The following is a 25,978-nucleotide window of genomic DNA, read 5'->3' on the forward strand; positions in this document are numbered from 1 at the left end:
CTTTTTTTCTGCTAGTGCTGGGATTGAAACCCAGGACTCAGCACACGTTAGGCAAATGCTCTGCCCGTGAGCTGTATGTTCAGCCTTTCCCCCTTTGAGACAAGATCTTGGTAAGTTGCCTAGACTGGCCTCAAACTTGTGAGCTCTCCCACCTCAGTCTTCTATAGTATGCACCACAGTTTAGAAGTCTTGGATATCATTATGTCATTTCTAGTTCTTTGTTTTTTAAGTAATAAGCTATTAAAATTCTGATTTTTCTATTTGTTTGCTGGTATACATAAAATATAATTCATTTTTGAATACTGATCTTATATGCAGCGGTGACCTTGGTGAACGGACTGTGAATTATCTATGATATTATTAGGAGTTTCTCTCTATATAAGATAATTTATGAATGACAGCTTCCTTCCTTCCCTTTTGCTTTCTGTTCTTAACTGTACTACTAAGACCTCCAATATAATGTTGAATAGAAGTTTTTTGGGTTTTTTTTTTTTTTTTTGGTACTGGGGATCAAACTCGGGCCCTTGTGCTTGCGAGGCAGGTGCTGGAACCACTGAGCTAAATCCCCAGCCCTGAATAGAAGTTTTGATACCAGGTATCACTGTCTCATTGTCAATCTCAAGGAGAAACCTTTCAGTGTTTCACAATTAAGTTATTTTAACAGTTGGTATGGACCGCTGATACAAAGCAACCCCCACTTACAGGTTCCAAGACCTCCCCAGTGCACGTCTGAAACCATTTCTGTGTCTATGTACATACACCTATGATAAAGCTATAGTAAGAGATTAATAGTAATAAAATAGAACAATGTACTTTCAGCTTTTCATTTAAATGAAGCACTTTATGGCTTCCCTCTGTCACATCCAAACTGCCAGCATTGCTACTCCTGCACCTGGTTCTTTTGCTACTGTTACACATTTTAATCCTGCAGATATTTAAGCCTCTTAGTTACATCATCAGTGATTAGCGCATGACCACTCACTTACACTTGGCCACATAACATCTCGGCCACCCTTGCTCCTTCCTGCATTCCCATGTTTTCCTATGAGGGTTCTCATACTGTAGGACTACTGGTGACACATTTACTTGATTTTGTTTCGTATCGGGACATTTTAACTTTACTCTCATCGTGGATGCATAGTTCCCCCAGGTACAGGTTTTTTTGGCTCAGCATTTTAAAGATGTGATTCAATTTCTTTTGGCTCTCATCACTTCTAACGAAACAAAACAAAAAAAAGCCACTGTGTTTTTCTGGTTATTTGAGAGTCATTTATCTCTGGCTGTCCTTTAGATTGGGGGGGGGCAGATTGCCAGGAATCAAACTTGGAACCTTGTGCTTGTGAGGCAGGCAGTGGCACCACTGAGCTAAATCCCTGGCCCTGTCCTTTATATTTTCTTTAGTTTTCAGTTTGCTTCCTTTCCTCTTTTTAAATTCAACCTGCTTTTTATTAACAGAGCGCCCTGAAAGTAGCTTATGTTATGGGTTTTGTAAGAATCACAGCCATTCTGTCTTCCAATCTCATGAGAAACATTCTTTCTCTTCTTTCTGGGATTCCAATTATAAGTATGCTTCAGCCTTCCTCAGCTTGAATTCTGTGAAAGACTCAAGGCCTAACTTTACTGTATGCAGTAAATTAACTTCTCTCTTATGCACCTGGAACATAACTACTTATGTACACCCTTGAAAGAAGTGAGAAATGCCAGCTAAGAACTGTTGTATCCTTCTGTCTCTATTTTGTTTTCTTTTTGTCTCTCTGTAATATTTCCTTTCACTTATTTTTATTTTGAGTGAGACAAGGTCTTGCTGAGTTGCCTGGGCGGGCCTCAAACTCACTACCATCCTGCCCTCCACCTCCTAAACATATGTCACCATGCCCAGCTATCTCTGAGATACTTCTACTGATGCCTGCCAATTTACTACTCTTGCCTTTGAAAGCTAGTGTTCTTCCATTAAGTCTGTATGCTATACTCTTTATACCATTCATTGTGTTTTTTCAGTTCTGGAATTTCTGCACTCCTTTTTATAAAGTGCAATTCTCTGGTAAAATTTTGTCTGCTTTCTGTGCGCTTTTTTTTTTTTTTTTTTTTAAACAAATAGCACCTCAGGTTCTAATGATATGAATATCGACAACTATATATTGCGATGCTTTTTTTTGGCAGACTAGACTGTGTTAGGCGTTAGTGGCGTCAGTTGGGTTCTGCTCCAACAACTGCGGGGTTCAGGGCCTCTTGTGACGCGATGCAGATCAGGACACCCTGTTTGTATCTTGGAAGTGAAGGTGGAGCCAGAACAGTCAGTGCTAAACCCTATCGAACAAGCCATCCTCCTGCCTCAGCCTCCCAAGTGCTGGGATTATCAGTATGTGCCACCACGCCTGCCTATTCTGTAACTTTCCTATTAAATATATTACTCAAAGTTTAAATTTAAAAGTCCTTCTCTAATAATCTTAAAGAAAACAGATCTCACTATCTACTTTTCTCTTGGCCTTCTTTTATTCTCTCCTATTACCTTTTGATTGAGAAACAACTGAATGTGAAAAATTGCAGAGACTCTGGGTGTTATCTTTAAAAGAGGGTTTTCTTTCTTAACCAGTGCACACTTCTAAGTGATAAGCAGAGACTTGACTGCTTTATGCCAAGTCCAAGTCTGTGTGGCTTTTCAAAATAAGTAAATGTTTCCTTCCCTTCCCACTTCCCATCTATTCTCAAAAATTCTTTCCTTTTAAATATAATCTGTTAAAAATAGGTGAAGGAAACTAATTTTTTTCAAACTGATTTTTCAGATTTCTAAAGCTTACTCAGGATTTCACAAATCTCTGCATATCTTTAGCAATAATAGACACATTTCTTTTTTCAATTCTCAGTTTATCCCTCTTCTGAATAGTGCGCTCTGACCCCTATTTTGTTCCTGCTTCCTTCAGTTTCTTAGCCTTGTGGTCTTCCGGTGAGTGACAAGCAGGCCATCTCTGTGCTCTGTCAGTGTCTGTTATCCACAGTTGTAATACTATTAGAGTAGCACATCTAATATTTTATGTAACTCAGATGGCTAATAAAATTTGGTCTCTATGAATTTTACTGTGGACTTTATTCTATGTGAAATGGGGCCTCTACTCATGGAGGCTGTAAAGTTAGTTTCACATAAAATGTGGTAACTGCATTTTAGTTGTTGCAAGCACAGCCTGACTGATAACTTTTCACATAAAACAAATATGAATTAATTACATGCTAAAGATTATTTTCCAAAGGCAATTTATTTTCCATATGATTCTTTTAGTGTTTCAGTTTAGTATTAAATAAAACAGTTTAACTAATTTTTTCAGAAAACAAATGCTATGCAAGCTTATATTATCCTCAGACTTTGAAAAATCATATTGTTCTGTGAAATATAAAATTTAGGCTTCAAACTTTTTTGTTGTTGTTTTAATGCCTTAAACTTAACAGTTATGAAAATGAAATTTAATATCTACCAAATTCTGTTTTCAATTTTTGCATTATTTTAGAAAAATACATTAATGTAAATCTGTTACCATTTTATCTTTTATATTATAGAATAAATGAGGCTAACAGTAAATAAAATGTTACACTGTCTTGAAAAACACTAAGGTCTTTCATGAAATAATGCTTTTCTATCAATTTGGGAAAAAAAAAATCTATGGCAGAAAAAAAATTGTAAATCACACACCTAATAAATAAGTACAAAAAGAACTCTCAAAACTCAACATTAAGAAAAAAATGCCTTCTCATAAATCAGAAGAGAGTCAGTAAATACACCATTCCTGCTCCTGGGACTCGGTGCAGATAAGCACAAGAAAAGACGTGCAATGTATTAGCTCCTTAGGGAAACGGAAATTAAAACCATGCTGAAATACTAGTTCAATTTCCTTCATCAGCTGCCAAAAATTGTCAAGGGTCAGACTAAACGGAAATCTCATTATTACTGTAGAAATATAAAATAGTACAGTCAACCTGGGAAAATGTTGGTGGTTTCTTATAAAGTTAAACATGCACTTACTATGTGACTCAGTAATTCCACCCCAAACTATTTTCCAAAGCGAAACACACATTCAAAAAAGTTGTGTTCAACAGTTGCAGCAAGTATTTATAGAAGCTTTATTCAAAAATCACCAAAAATTAGAAGCAACTCAAAAAGTATCTCAATCTGAGAACAGAAAAATTAACTGGTATATCCATACAATGGACTACTACTCAGCCACAACAAAGGAATGAACTACTAATGATCACCAACACAGATGCCTTTCAGATACACAAGGCCAATACCTGTAAGTCAGCCTCAAAGAGCTTTCAATGATAACAGTCCACTGCGGCACACGTGCCACAGGCTCACCACCACTGCTATACACCTAGTATTTCATTTAAATAATACTCTGGAACAGGCAAAACTATGGGGAAAATATTATCACGGGAGGGACTGACTTTAAAAGGTACAGAGGAATTTGGGGGAGTAACAAAACTATCAAGATTATGATCATGGTTAAACAAATGTGTACTTTTATTAAAATCTGGAGAACTATATATTAAAAATGGTAGTTTCTTGTACGCAAGTTATGCTAAAAGAAGTCTAAACTCAACAAAATGTTTTTCTCCTAAAAATAAAATAATTTAAACTATGTGTCTCTCACAGAATGTTCTCAGTTTGTTAGCAAAATAAATCTTTCTGAGCACAACCTCCTTATATCCCTATTCATCCCATTCAGTATTAAGAGTCCAACAATCCCTTGTCTTCATTAGGACTTACAACTATGACTCTACTCCCTTTCCATTATCCCTCACTTTCTTGACCTCAAATTTTCTCTATCGTTATCCAATCCAAACTTTGTCATTCAAAAGTTAACAGCCCACCAAGTTACATTATGTAAAGGTACAAATTTCCAATGATGAATGTCATTATATTGTATACTAAAGTATACCGGTAAAATTAAAAAAGAAAAAAGTTATCAGCCCACCTTTCTCCAAAAGACCAAAACTTTTAATGGATGGCTGAACAGACATATACCAGGGTAAGTCGGTCTTCTCAGTTATACAGGAAGTAGGCAACCAGCTAAAAGCGAAAAGGGAAGGAGGAGGAAATACTGGACGTTTATGGTACAGAGCAAATATGAAGTATTTCTTTGGGACAAAGGCTGTCAAGCTTTTTCTGAAGAAGACCAAATAGTGAGCATTTTAGGTTCTATCGACAGTCCATACAATCCATGTCACAACTACTCAGCTCCAAATGTAGGGAGAAAAACTCATAAACAATGCATACAGGAATCAAGGACAGCTCTCTTCCAATTAACTTTTTTTTGAGGGGGGGGTTGGGGGATCAAACTCAGGACCTTTTGCTTGCGAGCCAGGTGAGGTGCCACTGAGCTACATTCCTGGCCTCCAATTAACATTTTAATTACAAAAACAGACAGCAGCTGAAACTCAGCCCACTGGCCGAACTACAGACCCAATGTAGACAAGGAGAGGAATAAATGGACTAAAGAAATCATTTACAGTGGGCATCAAGCACTACGTAACATTTGTGACACTAATAACATTTTATTCTAAAAACTGGATGAATGAAAAGACGGACTTAAATTTACCTAAGACTGTAATTTAGCCAACCAAGTGCTATGTATAAAAGATAGCAAGGAGGGGCTGGGAATGTAACTCAGTGGTAGAACACTAGCCTAGTATGCACAAGGCCCTGGGTTCAATTCCCCAGCACCACCAAAATAACATAACACAACAACATAAAAAAATAAAGCAGTTGGTGGAGGGGATAATGAATGTAAGCGAAAGAGTGATTATGATAAATGACAGATTTTGATGGGGTAAATATTGTGAAGATTTGAGAAAAATGAGGAACAGTGAAAACGATATAAAAAACTTTTTAATTGGAAGTCCTAGTGGAAGCAAAGGATTGATAAAAAAGAAGCACTAAATGGCATGAACAGGAATGACAGGAGGTGAAATCACAGAAAGACTGAAGTCTGGTCTACAGTGCAACCATGAGTAAGAAGGCACGAATGACAAGAACAGTGACAAACCAGAGGTCTAAGAACCGAAAGGGCAGGGCACTCACAGAATGGCCAAGGCCAAACTCTTCCTATAAAGGGCCAGGTAGTGAAATGCTTGGTGGATCAGCAGACAAGGCTACTGTAAGCATACTAATACTGTATAACAAGGCAGAAAACAACTTCTGCGAAGCTTTTATTAATGAAATTCACACAGTAATCATCATAATATATAACTATGATCAAATAGTCATGCCACCATAAGATCTACTACTGAAAAGATAAGAATTCTTTTTTTATGGGGAAGTTAACGTACAATGAAGGGGGGTTCAAAGTTAGCAAACCCTGTATTGTTTCCAATGTTTATCTGTGAATGCCAAACTGCAATAAGATTTTTATGTATTCTACCTTTGAAATTTTTTGTCACATTGGGCTGTGGATGTTGTTCAGTGGCAGAGGACCTGACTGGCAAGTGTGAGGACCTGGGTTCAATTCCTGGTACCAAAAAAAAAAAAAAAAAAAAAAAAAAAAAAGAAAGGCACTGTTTTGTCACACAGACAAGTATAGCAATCTATGAAAAAATAATCTTATTAAATTGTATTCATCACTTGAAAGCCACTTATAAAATTTGACTAGACTGTTGATATCCGTCCTTTAGCACTCATTATATCACAGATTTATCACTTCCAAGTGAAGATTTGATGGCCCTGCACAGTTACATGGGTTCTAAAACACGGAAATTTCCTTTGCACTTGCATCAAGGTCCAAAAGCTGACAAAACTTGGGAATAGAGGTCTTTGCTTCTTGTAACGTATTTCAAAACAGGAAATATATTAAGCAGCATTTTGTGATCAATACTACCTGTTGTTACCAATAACTTTACCACAGTAGAAGTTTTATGCATAAGAACTGTTTTCCCTTATGTTATGTTGAATTTACTAAGAAACATCTTCTAGTGTTCAGCAAAAGGTAACTTTCAAAACCATTCTTCAGTGTTCAAAAATAGTGACTAGGAATGTTTTTATTCATTCAGAAAAAGTAAATTAATCCTAGCTCATCACTAAAAAGCTCACAACAAGCTGAGTGGGGTGGTGCACCCTGTAAGCCTATTACTCAGGAGGCTGAGGCAGGAGGACTGCTGTGAGTTCAAGGCCACTACATAGTGAGCTCAAGGCCAAAACATTCAAACCAAAACCAAGCAAACAAACAAAAATCTTTCTCAACAAAACACTGTAATTTATAATATACCAGACTGCTATATAGTAGGAAAAGTCAGGACATTCAGCTTCTTTATCTAATAAAGATTCACAGAACCAATGATGGCAAAGTTCACTGCTGACACTAAAATATTTTCAGGTGTTTTCCACAAAGCATTTACCTACAAACAATCCTGTGAAAACCCAAAGGATTTAAATGCTTTACATTCACTCAAGCTTTGTGAATCAGTCCAACTAAATTTTCCTCATGTTCCAACATTTTTCCCACCATAAGTCGCAATAAAACTTGGCAGATCCTCTTCAAGTGATACCACACCAATGGTTTTCTAAGGCTTTTGAAATATTCTTTAAAAAAAAAAAAACCTACAGCCAGGTATGTTGATCCATGCCTGTAATCCCAACATTCTGGGAGGATGAGGCAGGACAGTGGCAAGTTCAAGCCCAGTCTGGGCAATTTAGTGACTTAGGGAGGTCCTGTCTCAAAATTTTAAAAAAGGGGGAAAAGGGGCGCACAGAGAGCAGTACTGAGGGCATAGCTCAGTGGGAACCCCCTGCGTTCAATCTCCAGCACCATAAAACAAACAAAAACCCCAAAGCTTTACAGAGATTTAATTTGCATACCATGCAATTCATCAATTTAAAGTGTAGAGTTTTGTTTTGAAAACACTCTTGCCTTTAGTTCTTTCATATATGTTAATTCTTCATTCACTTTCAACTCATTATTGGCTTCTTAAGTAAGTAACAGAGCAATACTGGAACAGCACAGTAAGAAACATGTATTTGATCTCTGTCTCCAGGTCCTGACGAAGAGCTCTTAAAATCCTTACAATTTCTGGAGTTACAGGAATAATACAGCGTCTTTTGTTCTAATACTTGGTCTTGAGCCTGATTCCTGACACAGAGCTGTTGCTTTTGGTTCTTTGGAGGAGCTCTAGTCTTCGCCTTCACTTTGGATGACGTCTGGCTTCCTGCACACTCTTCAGCTTCTGGCGCAGACCCATCGGCCTCCTGACAGGGCTCTCACGGGACACTGCAGTGGGCACTACACCATCAACTAGACACATCAGTCTCCAGTGTGCCGACAGACCCTCTACACTCTTCTTTGGTTAGCATCTCATCTCCTAAAACAGCAGCCCCACAGATGTCCCCAGGCCGGCCCCAGGTACAGCCACAATGGAGTCAACAGTCACTCCTCCAACTCCCGAGTGCTGATACAGGCAATTATAGAACCAATTTCTTCCCATAACAATAATGTAATTAGAATTAATTCATGAAAGTGTCCCAGAATTTTCAAATTTTACTGGGCTAATATTAGCCTTTTATTAGATAATTATAAGACATTTAGGCAGCCTGAAATCACTCAACCTTTTCGAGACCTGTGATTATCAGTTAAAATGCACAAAAGACTAAGACAGTAATGACCAGAGTGCAGGGTCCAGCACTGTCCTGGAGCCGCCACTGAACTGACACAGGTGCTGAGGGCAGAGAGTTTTCCTATTCTTCTTGTCAAAATTTTCCAGTACAGAGCTTGGTGAGTTATGCCTATGGCTTCTGCATTTGTCAGTGCACTTTTAACATTTAAATAAAATAACTTTGAATGTAAGGTTCTTCTAAGTCTGTTGTCCACTTCCCCAATTCTCATTCAAAAATAAAATACCTGTAGAACAGGCAAAGTACGATCAAATTTTCCTATAGGGATAAAGTTAGACCTTTTTACATTTTTTATTTAATTGGTTTTTTGAGACAGGGTCTCTCTGTGCAGTTCAGAGTGGTCTTGAACTCACTATGCAGCCAAGGCTATCCTTGAACTCACAGTGATCCTCCTGCCTCAGCCGCCCAAGTGCTGGGATTATAGATATGTGCCACCATGCCCAGTTTACCCGAATTATAGCTGATCAGACTCCAGCTCCTCCATCCAATGATAAAGAGCCAATAGGCCAAAAAAAAAAAAAGGAACCAATAGGCAAAGAAGTAAGCAAGTAAGCAGAAACATGACTGACTTTTAAGGGCGAAGAGAGTTTCTTCATCATTTAAGTATGATAAACCCATACAGGATACAAGGTACCAATAAATATGTCATCCTTTCTATGTTTGTAGTAATTTTTCTTTAAACAAATGCACTGGTCTTTTTAAATGTAAAATAATCTAAAACCTCAGAAATTCACCTCTAGGCGAATGCTTAAAAATGTACATTTGGAGCTGGGGCTGTGGCGGTGGTGGCTGTGGTGGATGAGGTGCCCGGTCCAGAGGTAGAGCCTGCGGAGAGGCACAGGGCCTGTGCCCCTCAGGAAGCTGTGCCCGGAAAAGGAGCCAGAGAAGCTTTCTCGATGCCTGGGAGTTGGGGGAGGACAAGATACAGAAGAAACACTGCAAGAAATGTCAAAGCAGTCTAATGTTGAATGGTGGCAGGGCTACTGTTGTAGACTTTTAACTAGATCTATGCTGAGAATCAAGAGCCAACAGCCAAGCAGAATGATTTAAGAAGTGTTGAGTTTGGCCAAAAAAGAACCGCTGATAAAATTACGATTTGCAAATATGAACAGAGGAGAAACTGTCTGCTTAAAAGACTAGCAATAAAAAGCCAATTATCTGGGAAGAGGACAATAGAAAAAATGATCCCAGAATATCACAAGAACCAGCTGGACTACACCCTTTGCACCATCAAAATTGCAAATGTAGAAGACTTTGCTTTAAGAGAGCCTCAGGATACCATGTTCCAGAATGGCGGTGGCCTAAGGAAGTTGTTCCTCCATGTGGTGCTGGTTTCAGGTGTATGCAGAACACAAGAGTTGTGGGATCAGGAAGGCTTCCACCCAGATTTCAGAAGGCGGCCTGGGAGGCCAGGCAGTACACCCCTGAGAGGGCAGTGTGCGAAGCTGTGAGGGTGATGCCCAAGGTGCAATGGAGACCCGAGAACACTAGAGAAGCCAGGAGCATGGATCAAATGAGGAAAACTGTGAGGAGGGAGCAGAGCCAGCCCCAGAGACAAGACATGAGGGCTACAACTCCCATGTGCTACAGGGACAGAGGGCCCCTCCTCCGCGACCCCTTTGGAATTCACATTTTGCTATACAATGCCCTGGATGCTAGACATGGAACTACAGGATTTAATATTTTTCTGGGGAATTCTGGTCTTGCTTTGGTGCCATTCTTTTCTATCCCCCATTTGTACCTTTTGGAATGGGAATGTGTATCTCATACCATTGGAAGTTTCTAACTTCCTTTTCATTTGTACAGGGGCTTGTAGCTAGCGTTTGCTGTAAATTTCAGAGAAGACTTTGGACTTGGACTTTACATGAATTGTAAAATTTTTAGATCTTCAGCAACTCTTAGAGATGGACTAAGTGCTTTTGCCATAAAGGGATGCACATGAGTCTTTTGGGGGCCAGGAATGGATGTTATGGCTTGTATCTAGGTGTCCCCCCAAAGCCTCATGCACTCACAGGTGTGGACTTGTGGAGGTGGCTGGATCTAGGGTGTGTGATACTGGGGCTATGGATGTGATAACTGGATTAGTCCAGTAACTGATTTAGCATACTTCTGATATTGAGGGGAGAAAGCCCACCCCAAAGGTTTGTAGCCTGGATGGGATAAAAGAGAAAGGGAGCCTTGCTGCTCAAAGCCTCCCTCCTGCTCAGCAGTGGACTATCATCACTCTTCTCCCATACCACCCTGCCTTGGAGCCAGCTGACTATGGTCTGAACCTCTACAAACTGTGTGCCAAAATAAACTTTTCCTCCAAAAAAAAAAAAAAAAAAAAAAAGCACACTTAAATGATTTGCTAAGATGTCATTTTTTAAAAGTACCAATAGAAAATCAAAATCAAAATAGGTATGTGGGTAAAGAAAAATCAATTAGGGTCAGGGATGTAGCTCAGCAGTGCAGTGCCTATCTGGCAAGGGCAAGGCCCTGAGTTCAATTCCCAATTGCCCCCCCCCAAAAAAAAGAAAAGAGAAAAATCAATTAAACCCTGTAAATAATTTACAGAGGGGTGAAAATATATGGGGAATAGACATCTAGTTAATTTTTACATAGCTATTATTAAGAGATGCAATCAGCTGAAAAAAGACAAAGTACAAGGAGAAATAGAGCTGGAAGTATCTGTATTTGTGTCAAAGGAAGCAGCACAGGGGTGGAGCTGGACAGGTAAATAACCAGCCAGTGCTGCTGTAGTGTGCCAATCCTGAAACCTATACACCGTAGTCAGAATCTCTCCAAAAGATCTGCTTAACAGCACTCAAGTTAACAGGACATTTTCATAAAATTCAAATGGAGGCTTAAATGACATTTAAGTATTTTTAGAAAATAGAAACTTGACAGAGATGTTAAGAGCTTCACATTACTCAGAAAAATGAGAGTAACCTTGATAAGTAAACTTAGCTTATTTCTTCACCATGATTTTGTCCAAATTAGACAATGCATTGCCATTCTTTTGTCAAAGACCCAAATAAAATACATGAATTTTAAACCTAAGTGTCATTAAAATTCAAAGGATAAACCTTCACCAGCAAATAGAACAATTTTCTATCCAAATGTCCGAAAACTTAATTAAGTCATGATAGGAAGACACGAATGAGTCACTCAAGTGGATTTTGAGGCAGTACTCATTAAAACTCTAAAGGTCTTTCTTCAGGCATCTGAGTTCACGGAAATGATTGGGCATTTTTCCAAAAGATTATGATGTCAAAGGATTTGTAAAGCAAAGCATCAGATTTAGGCTCCACTTTACTAAATCTATGTCTTCCATTAAATGTAAATTTTTCCCAGAAGGCAAAGGAGAATCTATATTAAAGGAAGGCTATATTAAAGGAAGGCTAATAAGCAAAGGTAATTTTTCTTGTTCCAAATTATTTTTTTCTAAGGCTTCTGCAACAATTTCATAAAGAAAATATCAAAAATAAGAAATTACAAGAGAAGGCATTGTAACACACGCCTGTAATCCTAGCTACTGGGGAGGCTGAGGCAGGAGGACTGAAAGTTCAAAGCCAGTCTGGGCAACTGAGCAAGACCCTGTCACAAATAAAGAGGACGATTTTAAAGGGCTGGGATTTGGCTCAGTGGTAGAGTATTCAGAGACTGAGGCCTGGATTAACTCCCAGTACCACACACACAAAGAAACAGTCCAAAGGGTGGAGGGGAAGATGTGATGTCTGTATAGATACCGATTCCCTGCACCTATTAGGTATCGCAAACACACACTAATAAAAAAAGGGAGACAAACCTTTAAAACAATTTAGAAGTGCTATGTCTGAAGCTAGATTTAGGGGTTTTTCTGTTCAGCTTTTTTTCTAAAAATTAGTACTTTTTATTCTGTTCAAAAATAAAAAGACTCTAAAGTCTAGAAAGTATCACTTTGTTTTGAGGTAATATTTTTTTAGTTTCCAAGTTTTGTCTATTTATCAAACTAGATAAAACTAAATTAATTGTATACATTTTGAAGCTTAATAGTAGTATATAGTATTAATAGTAATTTTTCATACCTTAAAGGTACATTTACATATCTAAAGATCTGATCAACACATTTACAATTATCAACATATTTACGGTAAAATACTAAATATCACAGAAAAATTACAAACTAGTTATCTTTAACAAAAATTAATATACTTCCAGGCCAGGGATTTAGGTCAATAGTTTCGCTGCATGCCTCGCAAGCACAGGGTCCCCGAGTTCGATTCCCAGTAAACAAATACACTAATAAACTTCCCAAATTTCCATCTTTCCTCACAAAACAATATTCTTCTAAACACAGTAGTTAAATGCCCTGTATTTTATGCTTACAGGATAAATCTGACACTCATAAGCTGTGCATCAAGGCTGGTCAGTCTATTTTCCAAAATCAAACCTTCTAGTCTTATATTCATATCTCTATTCTATCCGCCTTTTCTGCCTACTTAGAATAATAATTTACATGTGGTCCATAGTGCCTCTCTATTCTCTACATACTGGCCAAGGTGTGCTTTTAAACTTATCCTCACAGACCCTGAAGGCAGGGAGACCCAATTACCCACAGGCTCCAGGCAGGATTAGGATTAGCTCTGTGCCTACCTGTACGGACAGACACAGACACAGACACAGAGACACAGACAGACAGACACACACACACACACACACACACACACATACTCCGTCATGAAATAAAGAGTTACTGTCAATTCAAGACTTACTGTGTCCTAGAGTGAAGATATGCCACATACAGGAACCTCAATGAATGTGGATGTTATATGCCATAAACATGAACTAAGATTAACAATAGTAGCAAGAATGGAAGGGGGAATTGTGTGGCTTTAGCTGGGGCTTTAGCTAAGCCGCACAGTGTCTCCCTGGCACATGAGAGGTCTTGAGTTCAATCCCCTGTACCAAAAAGGCGTAGAAATGATATGCAGCACAACTCCCCCTAAAGGAAAGAGCATCCTTCTGTTTCTGTTCCTCCTACAGGGCAAACCCAAGGGTAACCAACCACCTGAACTACAAAGTTGAAACTGTCTCAAAAAAACCAAAGAACAAACAACAAAAAAAGAATCATCCCCAAATGACTGTAAATATTGCAAACATGTACTAATAAAACAAACAGAGAAACAATTTACTTTGTGCTTGATTTACCCTTTCAGTGGCAACTGCTTAAAGGTACAAGGGCCAAAGACCTGGCTGGTGTCATTAACCAGTTATGTATATTGGGACAAGTTGCTTAAATAATTTTGATCCTTAGTTTTCTTATCTGTAAACAGAAATATAGTATAGTATAGTATAGTATAGTATAGTATAGTATAGTAAAAAGAAATATAGTATAGGACTGCTATAAAGACAAAATTTGATAATTTCAGCTTGGCAGATAACAGGTACTCAATATATTTGTTAGACAATATTGTTAGGCTTACAGTAACAAGGAATTCTTGGGGATTTCTCTTTTAACTATTCTGAGGTAGCTGCCTCTTTCTGGCTCTTTTAAGCCAGTACATGACACACTATCTGCCCTACTGTCCAGCCTCTGTAGTCGTCTGGACAGATGCTTCTGTCTGACTTTTCTCCAAATTCTTTGCTATCCACTTTCTTACAGTTCTCCAAAGACTTCCAGCACGAGTACACCACGCCTGCCCTCCTGGGCTTGGCTGCCATCCTGTGACAACACCTGCCACCCAGGTAACAGGGAGTCTAAAGCTCACCGTGAGTGCCACTCAGCTTCTACCTCTTCCTGAGGCCAGTCATGTGAGTCCTCTATTTCTTCTGAACTCGAGTTCACACTGCCATTTATATCAGAAAATGTGGCAGACCCTTTTGTCAAACTGTGACCCACAGGATTTATGTGTGCATTCGTCCTATGAGTGTACATAAGGATGGGACCACTTCAATGAACCTCACTTTATTGAATCAAAAACTTTCAAAACAAATGGTAAACCATTTTTTTACTACAGTCACCATGAACTAGCAAATGCTTTTATACAGATTTCTTTTTTTTTCCCGAGACAGGGTCTCCTTATGTAGCTCAGGTTGGCTGAATTCATAGTGATCCTCCTCTGCCTCAGCCTCCTGAGTACTGCAACTACAGATGTGCACCACCATGCCCGAGTGAAAATTTAAAGGAAAGTTTTTTTTTATCACAAAAAAGGTTACACATTTAAGGAAAAGTCTTGAAGAAAAAAACAGTAAGAATAAGTTTCTGAATGCACTGTGAAGCTGGAAAATGTCAGCCCAGCAGCCCAGCGCTCCCTACTCATTTATACAGAGGAGTGCACACATCCAAGAGCCAAGTCCTGAAGAACTTTTAGGAAAGAAACCTAGTGTACATGCATAATTTTAAGTAATTTATTTTCAAAACCGCTTCTATCTCTAGAGGAGAAAACTGACACAAACATCCCCAGAAGTATAAATGGTTACATAAGCATTCTCACTAAATGAGATAAAAAACAAATTACAAAAACTGCCACAACTATAAAAAGAAGCTCTAACTTACTACAACAGTCAAAATATCAGGATAGGTATTCTGTGGCTTACTGTTTAAAGTAAAGTTAAAAATTGTAGTTAAGTTTTTTATTCCTCAATCACTCCCCCGCTGTGGCAATAGTGACTGGTCTTTTCTTCAAGTAAAATCACACTCCATCGTAACACTTGTACATATGCATCGTGAAAAGGCACCTGACTTCAGAGTCCATCTGCCAGTGACAATGCAGGCCTCACCTGGTATACACCTGAGCAGTGATTCTGGCCCTAACCAAAGTTATCCATTCCAACTGTTATCTTCACCCTTGTCTCAAGACCTTACCTTCTCTCTCATATTCCTAAAATATACCTTAAGAATCTAAAATAGTCATCATATACATCTCCCGTAATTGCTACAAATAGAAGTCCTGAGGCTCTTTGCACTGTGAGTTTTCAAAACTAGAATTCAGGGATCAGCCTATAGAGAAGGAAGTGCCTTCCCCTAAAATAGTCAGACAAGCCCAGATTTAGGAAGAGAATTAAGTGACAGACTATCCAGTGCAAGTTAAAAATGTTTCTATTTGAAAACCAAAGCAAGCTATATTCTTGGTTTTTAAAAGCCACAGAAGACTTATTGTTGGTCAAATCTGCCAAGCAGAAAACAATTTTCATTCAATCTGTGAATGGAGCACAGAAGGGGCTGGGGGGTGTGAGGAAGTAGGCAGTCAGTATAATTAGACCTAAGGGGCTGTGGAAGGTTGTAAAGAAAATGCAACCTTTAAGAACTGATAGTTCTTTTAATTACACAACATCCCGTTCAAGGATCAGCTGGTAAATAATTATATGCCTGGCAATTTAAAACTGGATAAACACATCAGAAAAAAATTTTACTGTCATAATAATTTAAATGCTGTTTTCTAACCTAAGAGCCTACAGAAAGAGAAAACCTTGACACAGACAAACTTTAGGGCACTACTCTCCTCAAAAGCCATTTAGAGCATGAAATAATTTATCTTGTAGATAATCTGATTACAAGGCAAAAACATTTTACTGTATTTAGCAAGAATCTATAAAAATTATCAAGAGTATGAAATAAATAAGAAAAATTTATTCCTTGTGCCAGTTCCACTTAAGGGGTGCAGCCAGCGGGAAGGCAAGGGACAGGACTATGGGGAAGATTCGATTCCCTCTTCAAAACAAAATTCTCTTTGTTAAGGAATCCTAGTGATTGCTATGCTGGGCTATCTCTGAAGTCCCTATCTTCTTATAAACTTTTGTCTGTATCATTAGAACTCCAAACTTTGCTTCTACCTTTTAGATGTTATGAAACCACACGAAGGCTAAACTATAACTGACTTAGTGACAGAACATGAAAAGCTCAAAAAGGCCACAAGCTATTTTTGTGCTTCTGGTCCTAGGTACACAGTTAGTGATTTCACATTGTACTCCAGAATCACAGAGAACTGAGCTGCAACCTGGGCTCTCTCACTTACTAGATTATATAAATTTAGAAAAGTTTCTCAACTACTGTGTGTTTGTAACTTCCTAATCTATAAAATGGGGACAGTAACAGCTCTTGCCGTTCATTACTGATGTAAAGACTAAATGATACATTTTTTAAAATTTAGTGCAGTATCTGTATTTAGTAAATTCTTAATAAGCATAAACTACCAGTTACACCCCTTTAAAACCAAGATTCCCCTGTTGTCTGCACAGTAGTTTTTCCAATCAAGGGTATTAGAGGACTTTTGGCCAGCACTTTGAGAAAGAATTCACAATAAAAATATCAGAGTACAAATATTGTCCCCAAAATAATTTTTTCAGATATAAACCCACCTACCCTCTTACAACACTGTATTTTTAATTTAGCCTCGTGCTACTTTCTACTTTCCCTAAATAACTATCAACAGACAGCATATTTTGAGCATTTTGTATAAAACTCTACAACACTTAATTATACTGTGCTTATTTATATGTCTGCTTTCCAAAGAGCTGGTCTTGGATTCTTTCTGTATTCCTGGTACCTAAAATTATTGGAGGATCAGTAAATTTTTGTTGAAATGCATAAATCACCAAAATCTAATAAGTATTTAAAAGGCACAAAAATATTTGATCACTTTTATTTTAATAATATTTTAATAATAAAACCTGGTCAGGTTTTATTATTGCACAGATATTTGAATTTAGCTATAAGTCATATAAAATTCACAAATTTACTTTCTTGTGGGGGGCTACCTATATATGCCCTCTCCTTTGAAAGTGATGAGAACATGTCTACCTAAACAATTAAAACAAACGATGTGCAAAATAATCTTTAAAAACTAGAACATCAGAGTATACAGATATGGTATACAGCAGAAGCTTCAAGCAAACCAGTCACATTCCTATTCCCCACAGGGACCACGATGGCCAAGGCTAACTTGCTGGGCAAACAGGTGTGGTCCGTGCGCGTGTGCATGTGCCAAAGTGCCTGAGGGTACCCTTACTCAGGTATTGCAGGAACAATGAGAACACATCTTAGTGACAACTGGGCAGGCACTTGCTTGAGTACTTAATTCAGAGAAATAGGAAGATCTTGAATAATTTCAATATTCATCTGATATCACCATCATTCTCAATTCCATTTAAATGTAAAAACTGAAATTCTACAAATGTACCAACTGTGCTTTTATTCTATCATAAAAAAGCAAAACACTGTAAATTAATTTTGAAGAACTGGAATTAAAGGTCAAAAGTTGGCAGTCTTCTAAGAAATCAAAGTTACTTCCAAAATTCGGTTTCACATTTACCCCAAAATTGTGAATAAATACTTGCTGTAAAAGGAGACTTAAAATTTTAAGGTATGCATCCCTTTATAGTGAGCTTTTAAAATATGTTCCTAAATCATTAACAACTTGGCCAAGAAGCTGCCAGTTCCCATATGGTAAGCTATACAAATGAAACACAAATAAAGAGGAAGAAGAGAAAGAGAGGTAGGATGAGGAGGGAAAGAAGCGGGGAGGAGGAGAAGGAGACCACTACTCTATGGCTCGGACTAATTCATTAGCTCCAAGACTAAGTACTGTAATATGAGTGATAACTTTACCTATTCTAAAATATTTAAACACCTAAAGAAACAGCTATCTCAGAAAAGCTTCTTCCTTTCATCATTAAAAAAATAAAAGGAATAAGGATAGGAAAGGAATAAGTTAAATTACCATTATTTGCAGATGGCATGATAACCTACATAGAAAACCCCAAAAGCTCCACCAAAAGATTTCTGGATTCAATAACCAAATTCAGCAGCCATCGCTCAAGCGCCAGGAAGGTAGGCCGCCCCGATCCACCGCAGGAAGGAGAACCACGCCTGCTCCCGACCCAGCAGCCATCGCTCAAGCACGGGGAGGTAGGCCGGCCCCGATCCACCGCGGGAAGGACAACCACGCCTGCTCCCGACCCAGCAGCCATCGCTCAAGCACTGGCAAGGTAGCTGCACGGGCGCCCCTGAACCCCATAACACCCCACCTCCGCCCGCCCGCACTCTCAGACCTCCTGACTGTGCAAGTCTTTGGACCCACTCTGCAGAGGCAGAGGTGGTCATCAAGGGTATTTTTCCGAGTTCCCAACTTTGAACATCTTTAAAGAAAGGGCGTGGGAAACCTGTAATAGAACGTTGTGGAGTTCAACCATTCAGAAGGATGGGGAACTCAATCTGGGCCTTGCAGCCCGAGGTCAGTCAGTGTCAGGGGGTTCAGCAATCAGCTAACTGAGATCAGGGGTCTTGCATCCTCGCTCTGTCTGAGCCATTAAATGGTAAATATACTATATTGAAAAGTTTGTTCACTGCAGACATGTTCTGGACTGCTTCTTGATTTCAATTTAATTCAAATGATTTAAGGGTGATAGACTAGTGACTACCACCGGTGGTCAGTGTCCAAGTTGTGCTTGATCTTAATGTGTTGCTGATTGTATCAGTTGGGGTAAAGCATTGCCGTTGATTTGATGAGCTGTTTTCTCTGATGTTATGAAGATGAGAATGTCTGTGGGTCATTAGAGACACAGAAGCTAGGGTGCAACTATATCAGGAAGATTTGGGTGATAATCCAGAGATTAAACCAAGGACAGTCCGACAACAAAAATTAAAATGAGAAAACACTTAAGCAAGACACAAGGACAGACTTCCAGTTCACCAATGGCAAACAGTAGGGCAAATGAGGATGAAAAGGCCGATAGTGAACCACCAGGACACCCTGAACTCAAAGCACAGGAAGTAACAAAACAGATCAATCAGGCTCTAGAAAAATTCAAAACAGAAATAATTTCCCAGATAACCATAGAGATAGTGAGCAAAATGGAAGTCGTGATTCGAGACTCTAGAGCAGAAACTGACAAAAAAATAGATGAGCTCAGGACCATGATAGAAGCCATGAAGGCCCAGCATAAGAAAGAAATGGAAAAAATAAACGCCCAACATAGGAAAGAAATGGAATCCATAAAACAGATTCAAACAGATATCCAGGAGATTAAACACTCTATTGAAAGTGTACGCAACAGAATAAAAGAATGCGAAGATAGGCTCTCAGATATAGAAGATAAGATTGCAGTCAGTGACCATGAAAAGAGAGGTCTCTTAAAAACAGTAAGAGATCATGAGAAATCGATCCAACAACTCCTAGATGATGCAAAGAAGAATAACATAAGACTGATAGGAATACATGAAGTAGCAGGAGAAAATACAAATGACTTTAAAAAGCTGTTTGCAGAATTAATGACAGAAAACTTCCCAAACAGAGGGGAAGAATTTGACATTCAGATAACTGAGGCATATAGGACCCCAACTAGCTACAATCAAAAAAAATCTACACCTAGACATATAATAATCAAGATCCCAGAAACCCAACAGAAGAACAAAATACTACAAGCAGTAAGAGAAAAGAAACAAATCACATACAAAGGAAAGCCCATCAGAATCACAGCAGACTTTTCAACACAAACCCTTGGGGCAAGGAGAGCCTGGAATGAGATATTTCAAGTACTAAAAGAGAACAACCTCCAACCTAGACTGATGTATCCATCAAAACTCTCTTTCAAAATGGATGGGGAAATAAGACACTTCCATGACAAAGAACACCTGAGAAACTACATGAATACCAAACCAGCACTGCAAGTAATTCTAAACAAGATCCTAGAAAAAGACAATCAAGGCAGCAACACCATGAGGCCCAACAGAGCAAATCAAATAGGCAAGGCAAGAAATTAAAAGGAGAAGGTGAAAAAGTAAAAAGAGTCAACAAAAGGCCAATAACATCTCAATAATAAGTCAGTACATATCAGTTATAACCAGCATTGTCAATGGCCTCGACTCACCAATCAAGAGAAATAGACTGGCAAAATGGAATAAGAAGCAAAATCCAATAATATGTTGTATACAAGAAACACACCTAGTGCAAAAAGAAGCCCATAGACGGAAAGTGAAAAGATAGAAAACAATTCTCCATGTGACAGGAGCCCCCCCCAAAAAAAAACAGGAGTAGCAATCTTATTTGCAGACCAAGTAAATTTCAAACCAAAACTGAATCTAGTATTATTGATGTAGGACAGTACTGTATCATACCTCTATGAATGTAAAACATCTAGTACCTGCTCTGTGATACATAGTAGGGACCGTGCTTTATCAGAGCTACATTTAATGATATTACTCTAGAATGTTCTCTTTCCAGATGATGATTAAGAGGCTAATAGAAAAAATGGTGCCAGGTACCACAGCATCAACAGAACTTTGCTGTTTTCTGGATATTATTCTTTTCTTTTCTTTTTTTTTTTAATGGAATGTGCTGAATGTCTATAATTTTGTTCAGATGACTGCAGAACCTGGAAAAGCTGTTGCTGCTATCGATGCATAACATACTATTATTATACACACACACACACACACACACACACACACACACACACACATAAATTGAATTTTGGGAAACTTCAACGGTGCTGCCAACTTTGGAAAGCGTTATCCCAATTTACTGTGTTGACTTGGCATTTTACAGAAATGGACAACCATATTGGTCTAGAAATGTTAATTTATTTTTATTTTTTATTATTTACAGGGGTAAATATTTTTATTGTTTACAGGGGTAACACATCGTACTAAATATGTAAGGTCATATCTACATGGGTTTGATTACAGAAACTAATAAAGTATTCTCTAAATAATGAAAAAAGAATAAGATAAAACTGTAAGAGCGAGAAGCAATTTAAATATGTTCAGGGACCATTTTCATCTCCAGGATTAAGAATTATTTTGATGTTACATCATTGCCTTTTCTCTTTTACATTCCTTTTTAGTTTTATTTTAGGATTCCCGATTTTTAATGTTCATACAGAGATTTCTTTAACTGAAATACCAAATAGTTTCTTTGGTTTGAAAAACTATAATAGTACACAGGATCCTAATGAAACAATTAATAATGTGAAATAGGAAGTAACGGCTAAAGGTGTAAGGAAAGTGGGAAGGGTGGGGGAGAGGTAATAAGGGAGAGGAAAAAAATAAGAAACTGAAAAAATGGAAATAAAGTGTTTGTAAATGGGGAGGGGAGAAGGGGGTGAAGGGAGGGCAGGGACAAGGGGAAAAATGAGAATCAAGACCTATTATGTAAAGGTACAGAATCCCAAGGATGAATGTAATTGTATTGTATACCTAGATTGTACCAATAACCTCAATAAAAAGAAAAAAACAACTGGATTATTCAATAACCAAATTCAGTCACGAAGCTGGACAAAGTCAACACTAAAAAATCAACAGCCTCCCTGTAAACAAATAACAAACTTACGTAAGAGAAAAATTAGGGAAACAATAATCTTTCACAATAGCATACAAAAAAATGAAATACCTAAGAATCAATCTAATGAAGGAAGTAAGACTTTCACATTGAAAACTATAGTACTCTACAAAAGGAGACTGAAGATGCTATCAGAAAATGGAAAGATATCCCTTGTTCTTTGGTATGAAAAACCAACAGTGAAAGTGGCCATACTTCCAAAACTGTTATACAGATTTAATGCAATCAAAACCAAAATTCCAACACCATTATCTCACAGAACTAGAAAAAACAATCCTAAAATTCACTAGGAACCAGAAGAAAACTAGACTAACACAAGCAATTCTGGTCAACAAAGGCAAGGCAGGAGTCATCACAACCCCTGACCTGAAATTATAAAGCTACTGTGATAAAAACAGCACGGTACTTGCAAAACAGACTAGAGGATCAACAGCACAGATTAGAAGATGCAGCCAAATACCTCAGCCATCTTACCTTGGAGAAAAGGTCCAAACACTCACTGGAAGAAAGTTAGCCTCTTTAATAAATGGTGCTAGAAAAACTGGGGTTCCACATGCTGAAGATTAAAACTAGACCCGTATCTTTCACCGTGCACTAAACTAAAATCAAAATAGATCAAAGATTTAAATATTAAAACGGAAACACTAAATCTGCCTGAAGAGGGAATAGGTACAATGCTTGAAGCATAGGTGTAGGCAGAGACTTTATGAACAAAACCCGACTGCACAGGAACTATCACAGGGAATCAGCAACTGGGACCTCATCTTATGAAAAAGCTTTTGCCCAGCAAAGAAAATCACCAACAGAAAGAAGAGACAACCCACAGAATGGGTAAAAACTTTTGCCAGCTGTTCCTCAAAGGACTAGTATGTAGAATATATAAAGAACTCAAAATAGAAAAAAAAAATCAGACCCCTCAAATGTAAAGACCCAATCCAAAAATGGGCATAAGACATTTCTCAGATGAAGAAGCAGAAACAGCAAATAATATTGGAAAAAATGTTCAACATCCTTTTGTCACTTAAAATGTGTATTTTAGGTTATTAACTGTATTTTAAAGTAGTTTATTCAGCTTGGACATCAAAGCCAAGAACTAACAGCTAACACTGACAAATGATGAAAAAGAAGAAGCTGTTTACATAGTGTTAAGAAACAAAACAATGAATATTCCAACAAGTTGCTGCTGTTTACTTAAAAAAAAAATCTTCCCTGCATTTGAAAGTGGAGTTTATTATTGACCTTAGTAAGGGTGGCAGCACTCACCGGTGTGAATCTTCTCATGTCTCTGTAGCAGGTACTTCTGTATGAAACGCATGTCACATTGACTACATTGAAATGGTTTTTCGCCTTAAAATAATTTCACATTCATAAATTAGTTAATGGATAAAACAACAGTTTTTAGTTACTATTTCTGAGGAAATATAAATCTTAGAAGCCCAAATTTTGGAAAACCCCAAAACACTCCTATAAAATTTTTATAGTTTTTATTAACAGTATTTTATGACCTGTCAAATATTTCCCCAGGATTTAGAACTTTACATTCTTACAATCACACAAAATGAGATTAAATTTGATCTATATCCTTCAAATTTTAAAAAAGAATTTAAAACAATTTAGAAATGTTACATTGAGAATGGACTCTACTGGTTAACATTAAATATCTCTTCTTTATCTGGAGAAAGGGGCATCCATCCTGCTCTCTGTGGCCAACTATCCCTTTTTGTCCTTTAACCTATTTTCTTCAGAACTTTCTAAATATCCCTTTTAAATAAACTGCTGTCTCTTAGACCTTGCCCCTCTGCCAAGGAGTGCCTCCTTCTCAGTGGAGTGCTGTTTGGTCTGCTCCTCGCTGGCTACAACTGAAATTCTCCTACTTTGGCACTTTCTCTTCTTGCCTGTCACCCTTAACACCTTCCTCAAAGAGCAGTCTACTCAAGTCTCAAATCCATCATCACCCACTTAAGGCCTGACTTCATACTCTGCCTTCTGAAAAGCTACCTGGGATCTTGCTATTTATTCCAAAGATGTTTTCTTCTTCAGTTCTCTTACTCTTTTTATCCTCTGAGGGTATGACACTGTAGATTGTGATTTCCCTGGAACTGATTTTCTCTTCTTTTGACTTTTGGGACACTGTAGTAATTTTCTAGCTCATCACATCTCCTTTATTACTCTACCTCCCCCTCGTGCCCCGATTCATCATACAAGTCTAGCTTCTTTCCAGGAAGGTCTTGAAATCAGTCTTTAGTTTTGCTCTCACCAACTTCATGATCCTAGCTATCAGTTTTTTTATGTCTGTTTTCACAATCCATATTTCAAACTCTGTCTGGGTATCTTGCACAGAAAATGAATGATCACAGGCCTATAGTAAAACATTCATCAAGCATTTCCTTGGCTAAAGGGAATGCTTTAAGCCAAGTAAAGTGTCTAATTAAGACTAATTAATTTTATATATACAACTAGTTGTTTTCCTATTCGAAGTCTTTGCTAGTTTTCTTCTGATGTTCTGGCTTTATGAAATCTGATTAGCAAGGCCAGGTCAGCTATGGTCTTAGGAATGGATGACATTTACACGAAGATGAAAATAACAAAGATAATAATTTTAATGGCTGTAAGCCCATTTTAATTCAAGAAATACCTGTATGAATGAAGACATGTCTCTGTAAGTGATAGTTCGTTCTAAAGGCAGCATTGCAGTGCTCACAAACGTGAGATTTAGGGGTTTTCAAACCAAGTGATCCATCCTCATTTATTGTAAGGATCTAGTTTTAAAAAAAAAGCAAAAACAAAAGAAAGAAGTTTTTAAATGTAGTAAAATATTAATTTTTTAAAAAGGAGAATAAAAGCAATGGTCACCAGAGTAGTTATAGTATTTTTCACAAATAATCTTGAAAAGACTATTAGAATACTGTTATTAATTATAGGAAAGTACAGTATGACTCAGAATGGGTAAAAATCATCCATAGAAGTTGGTAAAGTAAGATCTTGCCAGTCTGCCTCCTCCCTGGTAAAGGTAATGCTTTATGGAGTCCCTAAGTGTTCTCAGCCAGGGTGAGCACAGCTCTATTTTCAATTTCAAACTCTCACATATGTAGGGGAAAAATCTTATGCTGCAGACGGGGTCTAAACATTCATCGGTACAGGACTGGTTAAACACATCATGGAAAATGAATACAGTATTATGTGGTCTTTAAATACAGTGGACACTTGAGTTACAACCAACCTGACATAGAAATAACTTGGGTCACAAATGGAATTTTAATTTTAACTTACAAACAAAGTCTTGAGATACGGCCCAAATGCTGGCTGGCCACTTGTGCTTCCAGATGGTCTTAGATACAGATTTAACCCTTAAAGAGTTCTGGATGGAACATTACAGCATCTTTTCCTGTGTGGAGTTAAATGAGAAATCTTGGGCAATGTCTGAGGGCAATGAGATATGCTTGAGTACATGAAAGAGATTTTGAAAGCTGTGTGGAATAGCCTCAGCCTTCAATTGACCAACTTCAATTACCAGCCCTCATGACTGAATTGAGTTTGTAAGTCAAGGGTCCACTGTAAAATGAGAAAACACTATAGAGTCTTATATAGAAAGAACACTGGTATTTTCTAAGAACATAAAAAACTACCGTTTATTATAACTCTTGTATAGTTTTTCTAATTTTTGTATGCAAAATAATACATACAGGAATAAACATTTGTTTATATATATATTAAACATACTTGAGAGGATATACATAAAAAGTATATAATCTTGGTTGTGATGGCTGAGAAACTGGGTACATAAGAGATAAAGTGGGAGGGAGATTTTGCATTGTACATTTAAAAACACACTTCTGAACTATATACATACTTGCCTATTACACTTTTGTTTTTTGTTTTTTTTTAACAAAATTAATTTTTCAAGTCATGCTATGGTAGGATTTGGAGACTGTTTCAGAATAGGGTATCTAAAGTTATTCTAGAACTACATCTATTGATAAACACATTCGTAAAGATATTTGTCAGATAAATAAATCAGAGGTAGGTA

The 25,978-nt window shown here is 37.7% G+C and overlaps 1 protein-coding gene across 3 annotated transcripts in view; it reads right to left on the reverse strand.

The window, feature by feature from the left end:
* Znf148 (zinc finger protein 148) overlaps positions 1-25,978 on the reverse strand; it is a 135,403-nt gene that overhangs the window by 15,718 nt on the left and 93,707 nt on the right. For all 3 annotated transcript variants that reach the window (XM_010618304.3, XM_010618291.3, XM_010618297.3), the window contains 2 exons: positions 24,587-24,710; positions 23,215-23,298 (listed from right to left, as the gene is read on the reverse strand). In XM_010618304.3, the coding sequence (XP_010616606.1) occupies positions 23,215-23,298; positions 24,587-24,710 (208 nt within the window). The remainder of the gene's footprint in view (positions 1-23,214; positions 23,299-24,586; positions 24,711-25,978) is intronic.

This window comes from Fukomys damarensis, unplaced genomic scaffold (genome assembly GCF_012274545.1).
Source record: "Fukomys damarensis isolate Sample0158 unplaced genomic scaffold, DMR_v1.0_HiC HiC_scaffold_24, whole genome shotgun sequence".
Taxonomy (NCBI): domain Eukaryota; kingdom Metazoa; phylum Chordata; class Mammalia; order Rodentia; family Bathyergidae; genus Fukomys; species Fukomys damarensis.